Raw genomic sequence first — 15,958 nt, forward strand, 5'->3', positions numbered from 1 at the left:
ATATGGTTTATTTTTGAATATTAATATCCAGCAAAATTGAGGAACTCTCACTTTTTCTTACATTTAGTTTTTAGTTCATATTAAAGCGATGAAAGCATATAATCTAAAGAGATGGGTGGTTGTATATTTGTTATGAGAAACAGAAACAGATGATTCTCCAATGTTTATTATGAAAAACAGCTTATTCTATTTCCTTCCTGACCCAGGCATGACCAGGCAATTCCTTCTATCATTTTTCACTGATTATTTAAAACTTTATTTCCTTGTTTTTTTGTTTTGTTTTGTTTTGTCTTTTTACTTCCTTGTTTTTAAATAGCATGTATGTACTGTTAATTCTTGAGCTTTTGATTTAGGTATTGTTCTTTGACTTTCTGCTATGGAAGATGAGGATTTAGGTTTTTGGTTTTTGTTTTTACTCCCCTGCCATTACACATGTATACCCCTCCCATTATCGTATTCTCCCAGTATAGTTATACATAATATTAATTACATCACTTGTATCATAATGTGTGTAAATTGTATTTATAACTGAACCAGGCGGTAACATACAATTACTTTCATTTTTTCTGCACAGTTTTTTTTTTTAACAACTGTGTTGTATTTGTTCTTCGGTTTGCCTCTTAGTTTTGTATGTATGATCTATGTGATTATCCCTTAAAGAAGCACCATACTCTCTACCAATTCAATACATCTATTCTCAAGATATTCTATTACTTTCTAAAATACTCTAATTTGAACTGTTTGCCATCTGCCTGTAGCCAACGGTCAATCCTAGGATTTTCCTTCACCTGTCTGGGGATTTCCTTGGCTGCTCTCACATTTGATCACCAGTCCCCTGTACCCCATGTCTTTTTTTTTTTTTCTATTTATTTTGGTGGAGCACATTCTCCCATAGTTTCCTGAGAACAGGAACATAAAAAGATAAATTCCCTAGGCCTTCGAGCTTCTGCAGTTTCTCTTCAATGTGTTAGATGTGAATTTTAAGCTTTTTTTTTTTTTTTAACATTTATTTATTATTGAGAAACAGAGAGACACAGAGCGTGAGCAAGGGAGGAACCGAGAGACGGGGAGACACAGAATCTGAAGCAGGGTCCAGGCTCTGAGCTGTCAGCACAGAACCAAGCGCAGGGCTCCAACTTACAAACTGCGAGATCATGACTTGAGCTGAAGTCAGTCACTTAACCAACTGAGCCACCCAGGCGCCCCATAGATGTGAATTTTAAAAAAACTTCTCCTGAGAGGGACTTGTACTTCCTGGATTTAATAATTCATTTTTAAAAAAATGTTTATTTATTTTTGAGAGAGGGAGAAAGAGTGCAAGCTGGGGAGGGGCGGTGAGAGAGGGAGACAGAGGATCTGAACCGGGCTCTGTGCTAACAGCAGAGAACCTGGCGAGGAGCTCAGACTCATGAACTGAGAGATTATTACCTGAGCCGAAGTCAGACGCTTAACTGACTGAGCCACCCAGGTGCCCCAAGAATTTATACTTTTTTTTATAAATTCTGGACAATTCTTACTCTCATCTCTTTGAATATTGCCTGTTCTCATTCTTTTTATTCTTGCCTTCTGGAACTCAGATTTGATGCATGAACCTTCTTATTTCAATATCCACATCCCTTAAATTCTTTTATATTTTCCATGTTTTTCTCTCTCTTTAGCAGTCTAGATAATTTCTTCAGATCTATATGCCCTTTTGCAATTTCTCTTTTCTAGATGTCTGTTAAATCTGCCCATTCAGGGGGTGCCCAGGTGGCTCAGTCAGTTAAGTGGCTCAGGTCATGATCTCAGGGTTCACAAGTTCAAGCCCTGCATCTGGCTCTGTGCTGACAGCTTCCAGAGCCTGGAGCCTGCTTTGGATTCTGTGTCTCCCTCTCTCTTTCTCTCTCTGCCCCTCCCCTGCTTGCACTCTGTCTCTCTCAAAAATAAATAAACATTAAAAAATTAAAAAAAAATCTGCCCATTCAGTTTTTAATTTCAAAGGCTAAAATTTTAATTACTGTAAGTTTTATTTGGTGCTTTAAAAAATCATACAGGTCGGGGCGCCGGGATGGCTCAGTCGGTTAAGCGGCTGACTTCGGCTCAGGTCATGATCTCGCAGTTCGTGAGTTCAAGCCCTGCGTCCGGCTCTGTGCTGATAGCTCAGAGCCTGGACCCTGCTTCAGATTCTGTGTCTCCTCCTCTCTCTCTGCCCCTCCCCTGCTCATGCTCTGTCTCTATCTCTCAAGAATAATAAATAAACTTAAAAAAAATTAATTAAAAAATCATACAGGTCTTTTTTTTTTTATAATATGGGTTTTTTTTTCCGGCTTATTTTATACTTTGTATGTGATAGTTTGACTCTCTGATGTTCTTGGGGTCTAATCCTGCTCATTTTCATGGAGTTCTTATAATTTTGGATTGTCAACTCATCTTCAGGACAGGGTTATCTACTGGTGTACCACATGGGCTAGGCTAAGGATATATTCTTCTGAAGACATTATATTTCTTTTTTTTTAATTTAATTTAATTTTTTTAATTAAAAAATTTTATATCCAAGTTAGTTAGCATATAGTGCAACACTGATTTCAGGAATAGATTCTTTAATGCCCCTCACCCATTTAGCCCATCCCCCTCCCACAACCTCTCCAGTAACCCTCAGTTCTGTCTATTTAAGAGTCTCTTATATTTTGTTCCCCTCCCTGGTTTTATATTATTTTTGCTTCTCTTTCCTTATGTTCATCTGTTCTGTTTCCTTATGTTAAAGTCCTCATAAGAGTGAAGTCATATGATATTTGTCTTTCTCAGACCAACTAATTTCGCTTAGCATAATACCCTCTAGTTCCATCCACATAGTTGCAAATGGCAAGATTTCATTCTTTTTGATGGCCGAGTAATACTCCATTGTATAGATATACCATATCTTCTTTATCCATTCATCCATCGATGGACATTTGGGCTCTTTCCATACTTTGGTTATTGTTGATAGTGCTGCTATAAACATGGGGGCGCACGTGTCCCTTCGACAGTACACGTGTCCCTACAGCACACCTGTATCCCTTGGATAAATGCCTAGTAGTGCAATTGCTGGGTCGTAGGGTAGTTCTATTTTTAATTTTTTGAGGAACCTCCATACTGTTTTCCAGAGTGGCTGCACCAGTTTGCATTCCCATGGAGACATTAACTTTCCATGGGCACTCAGAATAGCATTGGTCTACAACTGTTTCTGTTAATTTCACAGCTTTGGGTTACTTGGACCACATGTGTAATATCACTTTGAACCTAAAGCCCAGTGAAGGCAGGGCTACTTTTACGAATTTTCAGAGGGGATTTTTTTTTTTTGGTCTTCTATTGGACCCAGACCAAGATGACCTCATCTTCTGTGTGAGTGGGAGACTTTTTTTTTTTTTTTTTTTGGATGCACCATTTCATTGGAGTCTTTTGGTATCCCAGTTCTGTGAAGAAGCTTGTCTCCTGCTCCGGCCTGAACACCAGCACCGAAGTCCCTGGTTCACCGAGTTTGGCTATGCCCTCTTCCCTGCCCACCTCTCCACTTTGGGCCCCAGCTGCTCCTGCTCTGGTTTCTAGTTCCCTCTATTTGGGGGTCCTGCTATTCCCTTTATTCTCTTGCAAGCCCCACCAGGCCATGAAAAGGAAGTTGGTTATACCTGATCCAGAATTTCTGGGTGTTTTGTAGTAGGGGGTTTTCAGGCCGTGTTGTCCACAGTATTGCCATTTGTACTTTTAAACCTAGAGATAAAGGGGTCATGGGAGTTTCAATGAGGGAAATTCCATCTGGCTGGGAGGATCAGGAAAGGCCTTAGGGAGGATGAATGTCCAAGGATAGTGTCCTGGGAGGGGGGCACAGCAGGTGCAAAAGCACAGAGGCAGGAAGTGAGTGTGCACACATGGAGGAAAGCACGTAGCTCTCTTTTGCTGAGAATGTCTGTGAAAGGGAAAAATGAGGTTGGAGCCAGACCCCAGAGCAGCAGGGAGCTGTTAAAGCCTCACAACATGGAACACCGTGATCACAAGCTTCGATTCAGGAAGTTTAAACTGGAAGCATATCCAGGATGAATGGGTGTGGGGAGCAGCAGGAGGGAGAGGGGTTTGGACTTGGAAAGGTACTCCTAGAGGCTGTGGAGATAGCCCAGGGGATGGGTTGTGAGGCCTGAATGAGGTAGTGGGGGTAGAAAGGAGGCAATCCCTGGGATAGAGGGTGCGATAGACTTGGCTGAACCAGATAAATAAATCTGGGTCAAGAGCTGGGGGTGGAGGGGGGTGGAATAGAAGAAAAGCTAGGCAAGCACATTATCTGGATCCTGGAAAATGTCAACAATGATCTGAGCTGCGTTCTGCCTTTTAAGATTATTCAGATACTGCCCACAAATGCTAACACATAGTTCATCTTGCAGTATGTAAGCTAGAGATGTTTTTAGGCCACTTGATGAATAGTTGTTTTTGGATTAGAGACAGCATGTTCCAGCAGAGCTCCCGGAAGTGAGTTGGGATATGTTTGCCTTTCCTAGAACCTGCTGACATGGCTGAACATGGGACTGATGAGCCGTCCTCCAGTACAGGGAGTCCCGAAGGAGAAGGTCGGGACTCTGGGGACAGATTGTTGCTGCATCAGAGGCTGGCTGTCAGAGAGCTCATTGACACCGAGGCCTCCTACCTGCACATGCTCCAGCTCTGTGCCTCAGACATCAGGAGCCGCCTGCAGCAGGTACCTGAGTGGGGCTGCACACAGCCTCCCTTTACAGGGGCAAATGTGGGTCCTGGCTTCTGAGACCGCACGTCTCTTCCTGGGGCAGGCTTGATGGAGGGGAAGGCGTGGCGGGCGTGAAGTCACCTGGATGTGAGCCCTGGTACTTCCCTTTATGCTGGAGGCCATGCTACCTCCAGCAAAGCCTTTAACACATTGAAGCCTCCGTGTATTCATCTGCTGAATGGAGAGGAGTAATCACCTCAGAGAATTAAGTGAGCTAATGGATAAAATAGCCCTTTATCAGATTTAGAACAGATTGCTTAAAGTGACCTATACTATTTTTAAAAAAATGTTTATGTGTTTATTTTTGAGAGAGAGTGTGTGTGCATGTGAGCAGAGGGGAGAGGGCAGAGAGAGGGGGTGGGGTGGGGGTGGGGGGGAAGGTGGAGTGGCAGAGAGAATCCCAAACAGGCTCCTTGCTGTCAGTGCAGAGCCTGACAACGGGCTCGAACTCATGAACTGTGAGATCGTGACCTGAGCTGAAATCAAGAGTTGGATGGTTATCTGACCGAGCCCCACCAGGCGCTCCCAAAAATGACCTATATTCTAATTGTCTCATTTAGGAGATGGTAACCTGGAGAAGTTTTCACTATGATGCGTTTTTACATCTTTTTTTCTCCTGATTTCAGAAATAATACAGGCTCTCTTTATAAGATTTTAAGAATCCCTTAGCATGTAAGCTCAGTTAGGGCAATGCCTGTTTAGTTCAATATATCCCCCAGTTCTGGACACATAAATATTAGGCTTCAGTTCATTTTCTCTTGAATGAATGAAATACTCAAGTAGGAAATGTGGAAGGTGAAAGGCCTCTCATATTTTACCCTCCAGAAATGAGGGTTTTTCTCTGTAGGCATTAAACAAAAAATATAGATTGTTACTTACTCTAACAAAAATAAGAGCCTACTCTAGATATTTTTCTACAGTTAGCTTTTCCTACTTGATTTTGCATTCAGGATAGACACACACACACACACACACACACACACAATGTCCTGTATGTGCCTGTGCACATATATAGATGTTCTGCATTCTGTCTCACGGTGGTACCACCAGTTAATAGTGGCTGGAGTTCAGAATACATCTCAAGGTAACGGTGGTGGGGGCCAAGTATATCAGAGCTGGAAGGAAGTCCAGCTTCCCACCCTTATATGACAGATGGGGAAACTGAGAGCAGAAAAATGATAGCCGCCAGCAAATCTAGGGGGAAAAAACCCAGTTCAGCTTTCATTCCATGCTGAGCACTCCATCCCTTCCTGTTTTCCCAGAGTGATAAGAGGACCTAATTTATACCTAATTTATAAAATTTTTCTAAGCCTTGCAGACATTCCACTGGGGCGGTCTCCCCAAGAGTCATAGGCCCCTAATGGTGTGAATGTTCTGGACTGCTCTCCAAAGCCCGTGAATAGAGCCACTCAACCCAAATCCCAGAGACTCCTATGGCTCCTTTGTTTCTTCTAGCTGCCCCAGGGAGACCTGGATGTCCTGTTCTCAAACATCGATGATGTCATTGAAGTGAACAGCAGATTTCTTCACGATCTCCAAGAGACAGCATCCAGGGAAGACGAACAAGTGCACTCAATTGGTAAGCAAAAGACAAGGCAGTTGTCAGCCTCAGATTCCCACGGAATTGTCCTCAGCATGTGGGCATTGCTGAACTGCCTCCAGAATTCCAGGGAAATGCAGATCAATGGGAGCTTCTTTTGGGGATTCCTGAAACACAGAGTGTCAGAGCTGGTAGGACTCTCAGATAATATCCAGCCCAGTCCCATCACTTTACAGAAGAGAAGACCGGGGCCCAGAGACAGGGAGGAACTAACGGGTCAGTGGCCTGGCTGAGCTTTTCATTATTTACTAGACGCAGTTATTTACTGAGCACCTGCCAATTCCTGTGCTGTGTGCTGGCATCACAGTATCAACAAGCGAGTCCACGTTCCCACTCTGAAAGGTCTGGCAAGTTAAATTGACAGAAGATAAACAGATAAATAAGAGAATTTTAGGTAACAATTTGTAATTTGAAGAAAAGAAACAGTTGTAGTAACTTTGGGGCATGAGAGCAGTCATCCTGAGAGGGGACATTTGAGCTGAGACCTGACTATTGGGAAGGAGACAGCTCTGAGATCTGGAGGGAGAGCAGAGAGAGTGGCTGTGCAAAGGCCCTGAGACAGGGACGAGCCTAGAATGTTTGGAGGATGGACGGAAAGAAGGCTGGCGTGGCTCCAGGGAAATTAGTGAGGAGAGTGTGTTAGGGGATAAGGTGGAAGAGGCAGAGAAGGACCAAATCACGTAGGGCCTTCTAGGCCATGGTAAGGAGTTTGGATTTTACTCCGAGTGTGATGAGAAACCATTGGCCAGTTTTGAGCGAGAAGGTGATATGGTCTGATTCATGCTTTTCAAAGACCTCTTTGGCCCTTGTGGACAGTGGGTTGTGAGGGGGTGGCGACAGTGGAACCATGAGACCAGCGGGAGCCTTCCTGTCGCCCAGCTGAGAGATGGTGGGAGTGTACTCATTCTGGAACGGTTAGGATGACTGTAGGGCATGAAGAAGGAGGGACAAGGGGGTATAAACCTCACACCCGTGTCCCTCATTCTCTTCTCATCTGCTGCCCTGGGGTCACTTGACAAAACTTGTAGGTCAGGGGTTTTTGAGTGGAGTTGGGGGAAGGCAGAGGAGAGGAGGGGGGGGGGACACCCAGCACCGTGACCACCCTAGTGGCATTTTACATCCCCAATCTTCTACCCTTTCCTAGACATGATGGGGCTTAAAAATAACAAACATCCAATTTTTTAAAAATGTGTTTATAATTATTTTTGTAAATGTTTATTTTAGAGACAGAGTGTGAGGGGGAAGGGGCAGAGAGAGGGTGGTGGGGACTGAGGATCCGAAGCACGGAGAGTCCAGTACGGGGCCCGAACTCACAAACCGCGAGATCATGACCTGAGCCGAAACCAAGAGTCAGATGCTTAGATGACTGAGCCACCCAGGCGCCCCACAAATATACAAATTTTGTAGAAATCCTACTTTCTGAGTGTTTACTAAATGCTTAGCATTGTCCTGATGTACATGTGTTAACTCATTTAATCTTCACAACCACCCCGAAAGGTAGCTGCTGTCATCTCATTGTGCAGTTGAGGAAACAGAGGCACAGAGAGAGGAACTAACCTGCTCAAGGTCATTTGGCTAATGACGGAGCCGCGATTTGAATTCGGGCAGTTGGTCTCCAGAGCCAGCGCTCTCAACTACTGCCCCTAATAGCTTCAATGTAGCAGATATGGGATTAAAGCCTGTGTGTCGCGTGTTTATTCTTCCCTTGAAAATAGAGTTCCTGGGGCGCCTGGGTGGCTCAGTCGGTGAAGCGTCCGACTTCGGCTCAGGTCATGATCTCACGGTCTGTGAGTTCGAGCCCGTGAGTTCGAGCCCTGCGTCGGGCTCTGTGCTGACAGCTCGGAGCCTGGAGCCTGCTTTGGATTCTGTGTCTCTCTCTCTCTGACCCTCCCCGTTCATGCTCTGTCTCTCTCTGTCTCAAAAATAAATAAACATTAAAAAAAAAATTTAAAAAAAAGAAAAATAAAAAAAAGAAAATAGAGTTCCTTATTAAAACAGCAAAGTGAATGAGTTACTATTTCCTAAAAAAGACGGATGAATACAAAATTAAAGAACAAGATTTTTTTTTTTTAAAGTACCTGGGAAGCTATTCTCAACTTTTATCATTTTGTCCTTGTTTCTGTTACTAATCACCACCTGCTTAAGTGGGAATCAGTATAGCCTCAGGCCAAAGACACTCTTAAGGGGCTGCAGACTCTGAGGTTAGGTTCTTCTGTTGCTATGGGCTTGAGGTTTGATGTGGTGCCTTGTTTAAGGGTCCTTGCCTGCCAGTCTCTGCCTTCCTGCTTGACTGGTAGCAAAGAGTCAGAGTCAGGATGTCACTGTTTCCTGACCACACCTGGTGACAACTCCATTCCCTGCCTTCCTAGTAGAGTCGCCAGATAAAATACATGTGCCCAATTAACATATCTTTTTTTTATACTTACATATTTATATATTTGAGAAAGAGGGAGAGAGAGAAAGAGAGCACACTCAAGCAAGGGGAGGGGCAGAGAGGGAGGGAGAGAGAGAATCCCACGCAGGCTCCATGCTGCCAGCACAGAGCCTGACGCAGGGCTCGAACCCATGAACCGTGAGACGACCACCCGAGCCGAAATCAAGAGTTGGGCACTCACCCGGCACCCCTACAGGTACCCAATTACATTTGAACTTCAGATAACCAGTGAGTAATTTTTTTTAGTATCAGGATGTCCCATGCAACCTTCGGGATATACTTATACCAAAAATTTATTCATTGTTTACCCGAAATTTAAATTCCACTGAAATGTAGTCCTATATTTTTCCCCCTGTAATTTGGCAGTCCTATTTCCTGACTGTAGAATCTACACAGAATAGCCTCCTCGTCCGCTGCCCGTTGTGGTTAGCAAAAAAAGAGGCACAAAGAATCCATGTGGCTTTTCTTCTCTTTGGTGCATTATGTGCAGGGTCAAGACTGCCCTGGCTCCTGCCAGCTCTTTATTCCCAGTCCAGCCCCCACGCCTTGTTATGCTAGGATCGCCTTTATCGCAATCCTGTAGCCACAGCATTTTAAGAGAGTTTGGGCCTCAAGCATGACTGTCTTTAACAGGCTTTTTTCCTCGCAGATGACTTAGGTCCCCTGTCATTACGAACAATTCCAACGCAACTCTGACGTTCCCAGGGGGCCCTCCCAGGGTGGTCTCACGACAGGACACCATGCTGTAGCTCAGTGCAGTCCAATAGAAATGTCATTCCAGACACACATTTATTTCAAAACTTTTGAGAAGCTACATTTGAAAAAACTTGAAGAAGCAGGTGCAGTTACTTTTAACGATATATTTGATTTTATCCCAGTATGTCCGCAGACTAACATTTCAACATACAATCAATATAAAAATTATTCATGACATATTTTACTTTTTTTTTTTTTTTTTTTTTGGTACTAAGCCTTTGAAATCGGTGTCTTTTACATTGACAGCACATCTCACTTGGAATCCTGAAATTTCAAGTGCCCAAAAGCCACATGTGGATGGTGACTGCTGTATCTGGGCAGTGCAGGTCTAACGGTTTGGAGTCTTGACTGGCAAGGCTGTGTCACCCACAAGTCCCTTCGTGTCTCTGAGCCTCAGTTTTTGCCTCTTTGAAATGTGCCAGCCGCGACTCTGATTACCTAACACGTACGAGCTCTTTCATTTCACGTTGTTGTTACTTGCTGATGACTATTTTTACTGTCCCCATCTTACTAAAGAAGAACCTGAGACCCAAGTGACAGGGCTTGTCAAGGCAGAACAAGAGTCCTAACTCTTGACCATCCTGCCTCCCTTTTTTTTTTTTTTTTTTTTTCCTTTCTGACTGATCCTAGGTCTCGGCAGAGTATTCTTTTGATACTGGGAGGAACTTTTTCACTACTGTGACTTCTTTGCAATCTGTGACCACAGGACAAGAGGGAAAGAAGTTAAGTCTTTACTTTCCTATTCCTGGCATTCCTGCTCCTTTGGCTAGCTCTGCTTTCTGGGAGTTTGCCTTCCTCTGCCATTCAGTTACTGGAATGCCCCTGTCCTGGTCACACTGGCTCTGATACGGTTTCTTTGCTCTCAGTCACATGCCTGCCGATGCACCCAGGTTCAGGAGAATGTGGGAACCGCCCTAGATTTTAAGGCTACGCCCAGGCTGTCTCTTAGCAGGGATGATCTCTGCAGTTGGCTGATCTCCCGGCGTGCAGATTCTCCCTGGCTGCAGCTTTGTGTACTCTTTTCCCTGTTCCCCCTCCTTCTGGGGGTTCTCCTGAGGGAGTTCTCTCTGGAGATTGGCTGGACCAGCATTGGAGAGGAGGACCGGTCCTGGGTGGCAGTCTCACTGTGGGCGTCTTTGCCGAGGGCTGGACCACGCTGGGCTAGGCACCAGCCCGTGTGTCCCCATGTGACCCCGTGGGGGGCTTGGTCGAGGTCAGGGGCCCAACCTGTACCTTCAGCAGACAGTAGGGTCAGCTGGGCTTCCTGTGGTCCACGGCTCCCCACCCACTTTCGTGGCTAATACATTTGTCTTCGTCCTCGCCACTTCCCCCTAGATGGACAACCAAAGACTCTTGTGGGTACCTGAGGTAGCTAGCGTTCTCACAGCCATTCCTATCACCGCTTTTAACTCCTAGTTTAGTCTCAAAATACTACAGCTAGTATAGATCTTTTTTTTAATGAATAGACTTTACTTTTTAGAGTACTTTCAGGTTTGCAGAAAAATTAAGTGGAACGTACAGAGAATTCTCATATAGTCCCATTCCCCCAGCCCCAGAATTTTGTAGTTTCCCTGCTCTAAAAATCTTCCTATTCATCCCTCTCCCTCCCCTCCCCCCTGGGAAAAACACTGATCTTTTTACTGTCTCCATAGTTTTGCCTTTTCCAGAGTGTCCTATGGCTGGAGTCGTGCAGTACACAGCCTTCACAGAGTGGCTCCTTTCACTTAGCAATGTGCATTTAAGCTTTCTCCTTTTCCTGTTTAGATAGCTCATTTCTTTCCTTTTTCTTTTTTTAATCACTGAATGATATTCCATTGTATGGACATAGCACAGCTTATGCATTTACTTCCTGAAGTACATTTTTAGTAACTTCCAAGTCTAGGCAGTTATAAATAAAACCGTTATAAACCTTTGTGTGCAGGGCTTTTTAAAAATCACTTTTTTATTTTTTATTAAAAAACATTTTTTTTAACGTTTATTCATTTTTGAGAGACAGAGACAGAGCATGAACAGGGAAGGGGCAGAGAGAGAGGGAGACACAGAATCTGAAACAGGCTCCAGGCTCTGAGCTGTCAGCACAGAGCCCGACGTGGGGCTCGAACTCACAACCGTGAGATCATGACCTGAGCCGAAGTTGGACGCTCAACCGACTGAGCCACCCAGGTGCCCCTTTTTAAAACTCACTTTTAAACTTTTTTCTATAGTGGTAAAATACACATAGCATGAAATGTACCATTTTACGCATATTTAAGTATGAGTCCAATGGCGTTAAGTACCTTCACATTGTTGTGCCACCATAAGTACTGCCCTTCTCTGGAACTACTTCCTCACCCTGAACTGAAACTCTGTACCCATCAAATAATAACCAGCCCCTGGTCACTTCTAGTTTACTTTCTGTCTCTGTGAATTTGACTACTCTAGGTAACTCACAAAAGGGGGATCCTACAATAATTTGTCCTATCGTGTTTGGCCTTCAGCATAATGTCTTCAAAATTCTTTTTAAGCTTTTTAAATCTTAAAAAATGAATCTTAAAATCAGCTTAGACTTACAGAAAAGTGGCAAAAATAATGCAGAGGTCCTAAATAACCCTCGATACAGCGTCCCCTAATTTTAACATCTCAGACAGTCACAGTACAGATGTTGAAACCAGGAAATTAACAGCATTGTAACACTATTGACTCTCCTGACCTCACTCACATTTTGACAGCATACCTATAAACGTCCTTTTCCTGGCCCGGGATCTAACCTAGGGTACCATATTTCATTTTATTGTGATGTTGCCTTAGACTTCTTTAGTCTGTCTGTCTTTTGGGACCATAACACTTCGGAAAGTCCAAGCCAGATTTATAGTATATCCCTCAATTTGAGGGTTTCAGTTGTTAAAATTAAAAAGATTTTATAGATTTTGTAAAATTTTATATATGTATCGTTTATATTTTATAAATTATAAATATTTTATAAACACTTTATATTTCATTCTTAAATTGAGGTTGGACATTTTTGGCAATAAGATCATGGTTAACGTCCTGTCCTTCTTAGTGGCTCAGAACAGGGGCACATGATGTTTCTATATGTTATTACTTAAAATATTGTTAATTTTGATCACATGATTGATAGAAGATAGTGTCTTCTGTGTTTTTCCTCTACAAAGTTACTAGTTTTCCCTTACAATTAGTAAATATGGAGAAAAACTTTTATATTATACAAATGTTCTATTTCATTTCAAACTTAATTTTAAGTAAGCATTAATTTTAGCATCCATCAGTGGTTCTGCCCTGCAGTAATTACTACTGGTGTTCTTGTGGTAATTTTCTATTTCCCTTATTCCTTCTACATTTATTAATGGCAATTTTTCTATAAGCACAAACTGTCCTTTCTTGCCCATTCATTTATTCAGGTATTTATATCAGTATGGGCTCTTGGACATTTACGTTATTCCACGAGTCAAAATCCAGCACCATCATGATTTTCTTGCTCAGATTATACCAGTGCTGGCCATTGAGAGCTCCTTCACATTAGCTCCTGTGTCCTTTCTGTATGCCTCCAACAATTTTTGAGTACACCCTTACTTTCGGACACCACAAGATGTTCCCAGTTCATCTTGTACTTCCCTGTCCCATCCTTGGAATCAGCCATTTCTCCTAGGAGCCCTGGTTCCCATTTTGGCAGAATGGTATTTAGACACCAAGTTCTAGGCTCTAGGTATGCTCATTGCCCCTGGGGTGTCATTACCCTCTCAACTAACAGAGCTGGGAAATATATGTGTGTATACTAATGTGTGCATATGCACTTATCTACATTTCTTTCTATCTCTATCTTTTCTTTCTTTCTTTCTTTCTTTCTTTCTTTCTTTCTTTCTTTCTTTCTTTCTATCTATCTATCTATCTATCTATCTTTATATATTTAAGACCATGAGTACGTACTGATACCTACAATTCCAGTCCATCCAGTCCATGCTCCCTCTCATCCCTACTATCCTATCCTGTTCCCTCATTCTTTCCACCCCATTCCATCCACCTGCTGCAGTAACCAACCTCATAAATTTCTGATTTAAAAATTTGGAATGCTTCACAGACTTGCCTTTTATTCTTGTGCATTAACCTTCTCCATATTATTCCAACTTTGGTATATGTGCTGCTGAAATTGAGCACTAGAGTAATCTATTTAAAACAGAAAGCAGGGGGCGCCTGGGTGGTGTAGTCGGTTAAGCGTCCGACTTCAGCCAGGTCACGATCTCGTGGTCCGTGAGTTCGAGCCCTGCGTCAGGCTCTGGGCTGATGGCTTGGAGCCTGGAGCCTGTTTCCGATTCTGTGTCTCCCTCTCTCTCTGCCCCTCCCCCGTTCATGCTCTGTCTCTCTCTGTCCCAAAAATAAATAAAAAACGTTGAAAAAAAAATTAAAAAAAAAACAACAAAAAACAGAAAGCAGATCGCCCCTGTTCAGACCCCTCTGGTTGCTTCTCACCACCATTAGAATTAGAATAAAATCCAAACCCCTTATTCCACCTTACCTACTTACTTTGAGGCCCTCTGGGATCTGACTTGTGTTTTCTGTTTATTTTCTCTGCTTTCTGCTCTCGTTCACTCTGCTCTGGCTATTCTTCCCCCTCTTGCTCTTGCCCTTATGCCAAGTGCTCTCCTGCCTTAAGCCCTTTGGATTTTTTCCCCCTAAACCTGGATTGCTGTTCCCACCACACACTCCCAGGGCCATGTGCTTCTGGTCTCTGATAAGCATGCACATCTTCATGGAGGCCTTCCTTAAATAGCTCTCCTACTACTTTCTAATGTTTTGTTTTGATTCTTGGTAACAAGAATCAGTATAGCGTCATATATTCAATGGGACGAATATAATATATTTATTTACTGTCTCTCTTCCCCACTAGAATATAAGCTCCATGAGGCAGGGGCTTTGTTTTGTTCACAGAGCTTAGAAGAGTGCCTGGCATATAGTCCATAAATAAGCAGTCGGTAAATATTTGGTGAGTAAAGTTTGTGTCAGGTGTTTTTACATGTGTTATTTGATTTAATCCTCATAAAAAGACAATTGGAAGTGAATGCTATTTTTATTCCAATCAATCGGTGAAAAAATGGAGCGTCCAGGAGGTCAAGTACTTGCCCTAGGGTATGCCCTTGGGGAAGGGTTGACCGGAGATCTGGCCCTCGTTCTGACTCCAGAGTCCATGTGTATGCTCTGCTTGCTATAGTGTGTCTTTGTAAACTGGGGGTTTGAAGTTGTACTTGCCACACACAGTAATTGTCAAGATACAATTGTAAAGCTGTAACACGAGTGTGTTTTATGAACTGTAAAGCACTGTACAGATAGGGGAATTATTAATATCGTTGCCATAATTATACCTACCATTTATTAAGACTCACAGTGCACCAGCCTGAGCCCTGTATCACCCTGTCACTTAATCCTTCTAGCAGCCTTTTGAACGTGAGATGAAAAAACGGAAGCTCAGGAAGAAGCGTGAACGTGCCCAAAGTGACAAAGCTGGTTAGGCCTGGCAGCCTCACTCCCGAGCCAAGGGCTTAGCTGTCTCTCTCAACATCTCCGTGTCCCAAGCAAGGGTACAGACAGACATGCCTCTGAGGGTTTCTTGTCGCTCTTTCATCACCAGGCAACTTATTCCTGGAATTCCAAGAGGAGCTGGAGCGAGTCTATAAGGTCTACTGCGCCAGCTATGACCAGGCCTTGCTGCTGGTGGAGACCTACCGGAAGGAGCCAGAGCTTCAGCGAGAGATCCAGGGCATCATTGAGGCAGCGGTGTAAGTAGTATGACCAGTGAGCACTCGTTTCCGCTGCCATTGACTCCGAGGTCAGGAGACTTTAAGGTCTCACCCCTCCTTGGTGCCGCTCACGCTGCTTCAGGAGTGTCTCAGTCAGGCGAGGCTGCAGAGACAAACACTCCCCCCCCCCCCCCCCCCCGCCCCGGTCTTGGCGGCTTCAAAGAGAAAAGGTTTATGCCTTCCTTATGTGCCACTGCGGTTGACTTGAGGCCCTTGTCTGTGTCATCCTCACACTGGGGCCCAAGCTGGACGGGAGCCAGTCTCTGGATTATTGCCAGTAACTGTGACAAAGGGAAAAGAGCTCTGCAGGGTCTAATGCTGGTAATTAAATGCTCCCGACCAGAAACGGTCTCTATCAGCTCTCGTGATCCGTGGGCCAGAACTAATCACGTGGCTTCATCCGACCACCAGGAGGCCAGGGCTTCTACCCTGCCATGTGTCCAGAGGTGGAAGAACAGAAACATGTGGCGAACAGCGCTCGTGTCTACCGTAGGAAGGGCAGTGAGATGGTCGGAATTACGGGCTGTGGGACAGGACGGCAGTGGCACGAAGCTGGTTTGTATCACTCGGGAGGGCCTCTCTCCAGATAGCTGAAGACTGTCCCACGAAACAGGATCAGAACTGCCCTGGGT

The 15,958-nt window shown here is 44.0% G+C and overlaps 1 protein-coding gene and 1 pseudogene across 3 annotated transcripts in view; one reads left to right on the plus strand and one right to left on the minus strand.

The window, feature by feature from the left end:
* ARHGEF37 (Rho guanine nucleotide exchange factor 37) overlaps positions 1-15,958 on the plus strand; it is a 69,003-nt gene that overhangs the window by 13,736 nt on the left and 39,309 nt on the right. For all 3 annotated transcript variants that reach the window (XM_058719836.1, XM_058719846.1, XM_058719826.1), the window contains exons 2-4: positions 4,506-4,702; positions 6,203-6,326; positions 15,158-15,305. In XM_058719836.1, coding sequence (XP_058575819.1) covers positions 4,517-4,702; positions 6,203-6,326; positions 15,158-15,305 — 458 coding nt within the window. In that variant the 5' untranslated portion in view covers positions 4,506-4,516. The remainder of the gene's footprint in view (positions 1-4,505; positions 4,703-6,202; positions 6,327-15,157; positions 15,306-15,958) is intronic.
* LOC131489864 (U6 spliceosomal RNA) lies at positions 13,591-13,689 on the minus strand (annotated as a pseudogene).

The sequence above is a fragment of the Neofelis nebulosa genome, chromosome 1 (assembly GCF_028018385.1).
Source record: "Neofelis nebulosa isolate mNeoNeb1 chromosome 1, mNeoNeb1.pri, whole genome shotgun sequence".
Lineage (NCBI taxonomy): Eukaryota > Metazoa > Chordata > Mammalia > Carnivora > Felidae > Neofelis > Neofelis nebulosa.